The sequence below is a fragment of the Penaeus japonicus genome, unplaced genomic scaffold (assembly GCF_977035675.1).
Source record: "Penaeus japonicus unplaced genomic scaffold, GWHDUDI00000001_assembly GWHDUDI00000018, whole genome shotgun sequence".
Taxonomy (NCBI): Eukaryota; Metazoa; Arthropoda; class Malacostraca; order Decapoda; family Penaeidae; genus Penaeus; species Penaeus japonicus.
Genome location: NW_028234420.1, coordinates 37,735,467 through 37,742,966, shown reverse-complemented (window position 1 = coordinate 37,742,966; position 7,500 = coordinate 37,735,467). Strand labels below are relative to the sequence as shown.

The following is a 7,500-nucleotide window of genomic DNA, read 5'->3' as shown; positions in this document are numbered from 1 at the left end:
GAAGTTAGGATTAACATGGAGTGCACATATGTGTGGGGGTCAGGTGTTTTCAGATAGGGCAGGATTCCTGGTGCATGCTTGCTACAGCCAGGCACATCTTAGGTTGGCTAGTTCAGCTGAGGATAGCCCACCCAAAGGAGGGATAGTTGGATTTAACCCAAGTTCTAGCCTAGTTTCCCGCTGCCTGATTGGTGGGTCTTTGGGTCACAGCATTCCAAGGGTCCTCATATTAATGTTACTTTTTCTTTCAGGTATTTGTTTAACTGTGGTGAAGGATCCCAGAGACTTGCCTATGAACACAGAGTTAAACTTAGTATGATGGAGCACATTTTGATTACACACAAGTCCTGGAGTAATGTCGGTGGGCTGCCAGGAATCCTCCTAACGCTTCAAGACACTGGCGTTCCAGAGATCTCTCTTCATGGACCTCCAGGCATTGTATGTTGAGTTCTACACTGCTTGTAGACTTATGGAGAAAAGGTGTAAATGAAAATCATGACAAAATACAGGATAAGTAACTAACGTTTCATGAATACTTCATCAGACTTGTAATTCTAGTGATAATATATTGAAACTTCAGTTGCATATTTGGTATTGTGGAATTATTAATTCTCATTCATACCTTTTCTACGTTTGTCGCAGTGTAGCTTTTGTTGATTTATGTTTTCTCAAGTGTCAGTTCCTGTTGTTGTGTTTCTTATTGTATTCCTTAAACCCTGACCTTTACTTTACTATACTTTTTTTTTTTTTAGTTTCCACTGTGGTAGGAGTACTTGTCTCTTATATCATTATAGATTCTTCCTTTGATGTGTATATTTTTCTGTAGGAAAAGCAATACATTCATAAGAAGAACCTTTAGATTTTGATTCAAGAAAGAGTACAGGCCTTTTTCAACTCCTAAAAGATGTTCTTGTTACCAAAGTTCCAAAAATTGCTTCCCTATTTTTATTTTTATTTTTCCTCACTATTTTCTTAAGATTTTCATGTCTGCTATATTGAAAATGGAGCTATTTATTGCTACATTGTACTTGCAATTGGGAGAAACTCTTTCATTTTGAATTATCATTATCCTCACCTATTATCAATAAGTTCTTGTTTGCAGACTTAAGTCTTTCCTTAGTTTTCTGCTCTTTAGCAATTGTGAGTCAACTCCTCTAACTCATAGATCAGATCATATAATTAACTACTATGCTTTCTGTTTTCTTAGGCATTCCATTAGTGGCTTGATTCTCATTAATAAACTTTTTGCACTTTTTAATCCATTTATTATCTGCTCCTTCCACACGTTCATACCATAGAAGTCTTCTGCCTTTTCAGACTTGTTCCACACATGCAAGTCCAAATAATTCTCTCATTTCATTATTTCTGCTTATCCTTTAGACCTACACAACAAACCCCTAACAGTCTTTAGTAAGTCACGAAACTTCTTCCTTGCTCCTCTGATTTTATCATGGAGCTTTATTTATATCCACTATCAACATTAATCATGTCTCTTAGATAACAAAACCACTTTATTGCTTCAACTGACCCACTATTCACTTCTGTCCTCTCAGGCTTATGAACTCCGTTATTGACTATAAAACTATCTACCACTGGTTTTGTTACACTTTTAATATATCCAATGCTTACATTTCTTACAATAAATCTAGTTTATCCACACTCCTGACCAACAAATGCTGCAGGGCCATCTAACATTCTGAATAAAGATAGTACAATTAGTGCATTGTATACATGAATATGTCATATTGTGACAAGTTTGCAATAGAAGATGGTGTACTCAAGGGCTTAAGCCTTAGTCTACTGTTGTGCTAGATCTCTGTCATGGGAATTTAGGTCAGGTTGCTCATATGAGATTCTCTGCTGGGAGAGAAAAAGGTCTTGGTCAGTGGAGGAAGTATTGGGGATGATTATGATTGTTGTCAATATTATTGTGATAATTTAAAAAAGGATTACTATTTTATTTGTTATTATTATTATTGTTATTTATTTATGTATAATGATTGTTATCTTTATTACTACACTTTCATTTCTTCTTTTTAGAGAACAAGACTATATTAAATGTTTTTTTTTATAATTTTATCATACCTTTTTTTTATAACAGGAAACATATAACACTTGATGCTCAAAATGATGATTTATATTCCATCACCCCATTTTGCACTCTACCTTTGCAGGAATCCTTATACTATGATACCCGTCATTTTATACGGTTCAGGGACCTGAATATCAAATACAAGCACTACAAAGAAAATGAAGGAATGATTGGGGAAACCAACGATCCCCTGAGCATCCAGGCAGTTCCTATCTGGGCCAAGAAGGTCGAGTCGCCAGCAGAGGACAGCGAAGAGTCGGTAGATAATGCCGCAAATGAAGACGGTGAGCGTACACTCTGTTGTTAGCTGTTTTATAAGTGTTATTGCTTTTTATTATTTGCATGTATTTTGCAATGACTTATTGATGTACAAACTTATTGTTTTAAGTTTATTTTGTGAGGTAATTTAGATATAGATGCAATTTTGTTTATGACATTATATGATATAGGTTAATGCTACAATTTTTTTCTTTAACGAACAGTTGAAGACCTTTACGCACATGAGAAACCATGGGCAAAAAAGCGAAATTATCCAAACACAAATGCAAACCCCATGAGGAAGCGTCAGAATCAAGAGGAAAGCAAACTTTGTAAAGATCTTACCATTGCTTATGTGTGCAGACCACCACCCAAGGTAAACTGAGTCTTCCGAATATGTTCTTTTAGAAAAATGTCTGTCAGGTGGATGAAGATGATTTTCGTTAATTTGTGATGAATAGTTTATGTGACCTGTTTTGTATTATCAAGATGTATTTCTGATTACTTTGTTGCTGGATGACATTTGACATGTTACATTTGCTTAGTTGTTAATCAACTAAATAAAAACTTCAGAATCCTCTTGACAGAAGTCTTGATATGAAAGGTCATAAACCACCTGAAAAAAATTATAGATATTTTTAGTCGAATTTTACTAACATAGCCATTTTCCTCCTGATCAGGCTGGCGCACTTTTGCTAGAGAAATGCGTTAAGGCCGGCATAACCCCTGGGCCCCTGCTTGGAGAACTGAAGAGAGGGAAAGATGTCACTCTAGAGGATGGCAGGGTCGTGCTGGCGGCAGATGTCACAGCTCCTGATGACCCTGGACCAGTCTTCATTGGTAAGCTTTGTTTCCTTATGTGAAACACACCTTTATAATGGTGTTTTCTACTTGCAAACTCTTACAAGTTTGTGTGTTATGTGTTTAGATGTATTATGTGGTTATGTTCTGAATGCTCATTGCATATGTGTCATTATAACCCCTGTAGACATAGTTATTGATTTATTTTGGAAATGCATCCACATGGTTCTCATTGTTCTTAACACAAATTGTTAATGTTTTATCAGTATGATTTCTATACCTATGCATTACATATTTAAGTTACCAACATGGCCATAAGGTACTGTGTGGAATAGTTAGAAAGATATTTTTATATTCATGATCGAGAAGTCACTGTAATATTTTTTTCCCCAAAAAAATACATTGGTGGTTTTGTTTAAGAAAACAAATAGCAATCATATGTTATGTTTTTTTCTTTTCTTTTTCCAGTTATTGAGATACCAACAGAGGCTTATCTGGATTCCCTTCTTGAGTGTCCAGCATTTACGCAATACCAGCCCAGTGGCGCGACTGACAGTGACTTGGCAGAAGTTGTAGTACATTTCACTCCTTCTCACGTCATGGCCAGTCCACGCTACCAGGAGTGGATGTCAAGATTCTCCCCATCAACAAACCACATTATTGCAAATGACGCCAGTTCCTGTATGGGATCAGAAGCTGTCCACAGGCTCCAGTACAAGCTGAACCACCTCTGCGACGATCTTTTTCCTCTCTTGCAAGATAAAAGTATCCCCATCCAAAAAAAAGCGGCAGACAACACAGCAGAAAATGTTGACTTTGACAATGAGGGAAAATCTTTAGAAAAAGAGAATGTAGGGAGTTTAGAGTCTAATTCTTCAACTCAATACATTGTAGGGCCAGCACATCAAGCACATACTCTTCTTACATACCACATCAGACCAAAGAAAAAACTAGACAGGTATGTGGGTCCTTCTTGGTTTTAATGTAACATAGTTGAGCGTTGAATATTTTTAATCAGGGTAAGATAGTTCAGTGTAGAATGTGAAAATTGTGGTAAGATGTGAGATTGTTATGTGTGGTTATATATTGTTTCTGTTCAGTATTTAGATTATGATTCTTCTTTTTATTGAATCATGTTATATAGATTCATCTGAAAACTACAAAATCAAACTCATTATTAGGAACAAGTTAGATTAAAATGTTATAATGAAGACATATTTCACAATACTCAGTTTACACAATTAAGATTACAATTTTTTTGATACACAGCTCAAATCGCCTCGCACTGAAACCTGAGGTATACATCAAAGAATGTTACGAGGAGGAGAAGTTTGAGTCTGCCCTACTCAGTGCAAAAGCAAAGCTAGAATCATCAAGTCCAGAAGACCTGCAGGAAGAATCTGCTTCTCAGAACTATCCTGATGTGATCTTCTTAGGCACGGGGTCTTGCATACCCAACAAAACAAGAAATACTTCTGGTATATTGATAAATATAAGGTTAGTGCTGCTGTATTTTCAACTGTATTTCTCTATAGAGATATAGGAATATGAATTACACTTATATGTGCAGATTTGCCTTACGAATGTTCTTTTTCTCTATAATTTTCAGTGATGATAAGTGTCTATTAATGGACTGTGGTGAGGGCACATATGGGCAGCTTGTTAGATTACTTGGACTAAGTGAAGCGGACAAAGCCCTTCGGAATCTTGCAGCCGTTTATGTTAGCCACTTGCATGCGGATCATCACATAGGTTTCATCAATATTCTCCTTGGTAGAAGAAAGGCTTTTCATCGTGCAGGAATAACAAAAGTTAGCACGACAGATATTTTTTTTAATTTAAATTTACTCTAATAGAAATATAATATGAATGTGAAGATCTGTAATGAACATCACGAGTGACTGAAATATCCATGACATAAGTGTTATCTATTCAGATTCCAGAATTTCTATGAATGCTCTACATAACTGAAAGATTAATGTTTCCTCATCTCCACTCAACTGACAGATCCCCAAGCTGGCTCTCCTAGCGCCACAGAAAATCCTGGCATACCTCATTTCATACCACGCCAATTTCGAACCAGTGCTCCAGGATTTTAGCTTGATAGCAAATCATAAACTTTTAGCACAAAACTTTGCATTGGAAAAAGATCTGTATGAGGACCTGTGTTCACAACTGGACATGAAGAGAATAGACATGACGTACGTGATTCACTGTCCCAACTCCTTTGGTGTGGCCTGGACTCATGTCGATGGATGGAAGCTTGTCTATTCGGGGGACACCATGCCTTGTTCTGGTCTTGTCGAGATCGGTGAGTGCAAGGTGTTGATTACTGTCTCTTTTACTCATGACTCAACTCATACATGTTTGCAGGTCAGGAAGGGAATCAGGAATACACTGAAATACATATTGATGATGTCTGAATCTGGAATAGAATTTCTCAAAAGGAATTTCATATTTCATAGGTACTTCATATAGTTTAGCTTTGATGAGGAAGATAAGGCTAAGCCTGTGATGTATCATACAATTAATTTATTCTATTTCTATACTGTATATGTCACAAAACAAACAGCATAAGAGCACCATATACTCACACGTATCCTGCGAATTGAATTTCAGGTCAGAATTGTAACCTGCTGATTCATGAGGCTACCATGGAGGATGAGCTTGAGGAAGATGCAAGGATAAAGACACACTCAACCACCTCACAAGCCATTCAGGTGAGAACCATACCTCAAACTTTATAGCTTTTGGCTGATAGAAGGAGAAGTATCAAGGAATTTGGCTAAGATGCTGAGAAACGTGATTCCAAATGGATAAACGTGAATGATGAAGAACAAAGTAAGGTGCCATGGTGCCCAGAGTATCATGATATCTGCGGAAAACATGAAACCCTTAGATTAACTGTTTTAATCTTTTTAAGATATATTTGCATAGTATGTGATGACTTGCAAAACACTCTTCCGTGTTGATAAATGGCAGATAAACCCACTATACACTAAACAGATTTATTGAAACTGTTGTCTCATTTTCAATAAATCTGTTTTGTGTATAGTGGGTTTATCTGCCATAGTATGTGATGCATTTTATGAACTATTACTTTGACAAAGAATCCCTTTTTAAAAGAAGCATTGTGGTTTTGTCACTTAGGTATTTTAGGCATTACAGTTGCAAATAATTGTGATTTGCAATTGTATGGTCATTTTTACACTAGTTTTGTATATACTTAACTTCAGTTGTGTTCAGTGGAATGAGGTTTTCAGGAGGCCTTGAATGCAAATATTCACTTATTTAGAAACCAGTCAGGAGAGAAAGCGAGAGATTGAAGGAAAGGGGAAGAAGAAAAAGAAGAGTGATAGAGAAAGATTGTGTGTGTGTGTGTGTGTGTGTGTGTGTGTGTGTGTGCACACTAAACTACCACGTCTCTCAATATTTCTCTTGTTCCCTCCCCCTGAATTTCTTTCTCACTTCCTTTTCTTCTGACATTCCATATGTGCTTTCAATAACATCCCTTCCCTGAAAATACTCCAACCTTACAATTAGTCTTAAAGTATTTTCATTTTTGGTACATAAGATGTCTACTCCTTACTTTTTTAGTCACTGTAACTTTACCAATGTTTTTTTTTTTTTTTTTTTTTTCTTACACTTTCAGGTTGGCCGAGACATGAATGCAGAGAACATTTTGCTCACTCATTTTTCTCAGCGTTATGCCAAAGTGCCTCTTTTCGAAGACGATCTCCCAGACAAAGTTGGAATAGCTTTTGACAACATGAGAGTGAGTATTGTCAGGATTTGTTATTATATGTATGAACAGAGAACCAAACGTTTTAAAGATTTTTCAATTTATGTTATAGATGTGTTAATGTATATATCTATAGATATTTTGTTTTGTTGTTACTGTTCATGTATATCTTTTTAAATATATCCTGCTGATGATTTTTTTAAAAATTGCTCACTGATTATCATTATTTTTGCTTTTTCAATCCCTTGCACCAGGTCGCTTTCAAGAACCTCCCAAAACTCCGCCACCTGTACGGGGCGCTGGTGGCCATGTTCGCAGAGGATTACGACGAGATGCTGGAGAAGACGGCAAAGAAGAGAGCAGCCAGGGAAAACTTGCGGTTGCAGCTGGAGGAGCTTAGCAATAAAGAGCAAATGCCGGGGACCAAGCGCGCCAAGCAAGAGCAGAGTAGCGCGTTATGAGGGAGATCTTGTAGTAGAGTCCTTGTTTTATTATTGTTGTTACAGTAGCTATGATGTAGTAACGTAGAGATCAGTGAATGGATTTGTTTTAGTCGGAGGTTTTTATGAGGAATAGTTTTATGAACGGAAAGGTGTTTGTGAATATT

At 36.6% G+C, this 7,500-nt stretch overlaps 1 protein-coding gene across 1 annotated transcript in view; it reads left to right on the top strand.

Moving 5' to 3' along the window:
- The window catches only part of RNaseZ (ribonuclease Z), an 11,322-nt gene that overhangs the window by 3,061 nt on the left and 761 nt on the right, over positions 1–7,500 (top strand). The window contains exons 3-13 of the mRNA XM_043002755.2: positions 252–438; positions 2,175–2,376; positions 2,575–2,726; positions 3,031–3,190; positions 3,620–4,109; positions 4,421–4,648; positions 4,761–4,962; positions 5,159–5,462; positions 5,771–5,871; positions 6,804–6,926; positions 7,148–7,500. The exon at positions 7,148–7,500 is cut by the window's right edge and continues 761 nt beyond it. Coding sequence (XP_042858689.2) covers positions 252–438; positions 2,175–2,376; positions 2,575–2,726; positions 3,031–3,190; positions 3,620–4,109; positions 4,421–4,648; positions 4,761–4,962; positions 5,159–5,462; positions 5,771–5,871; positions 6,804–6,926; positions 7,148–7,354 — 2,356 coding nt within the window. The 3' untranslated portion in view covers positions 7,355–7,500. The remainder of the gene's footprint in view (positions 1–251; positions 439–2,174; positions 2,377–2,574; positions 2,727–3,030; positions 3,191–3,619; positions 4,110–4,420; positions 4,649–4,760; positions 4,963–5,158; positions 5,463–5,770; positions 5,872–6,803; positions 6,927–7,147) is intronic.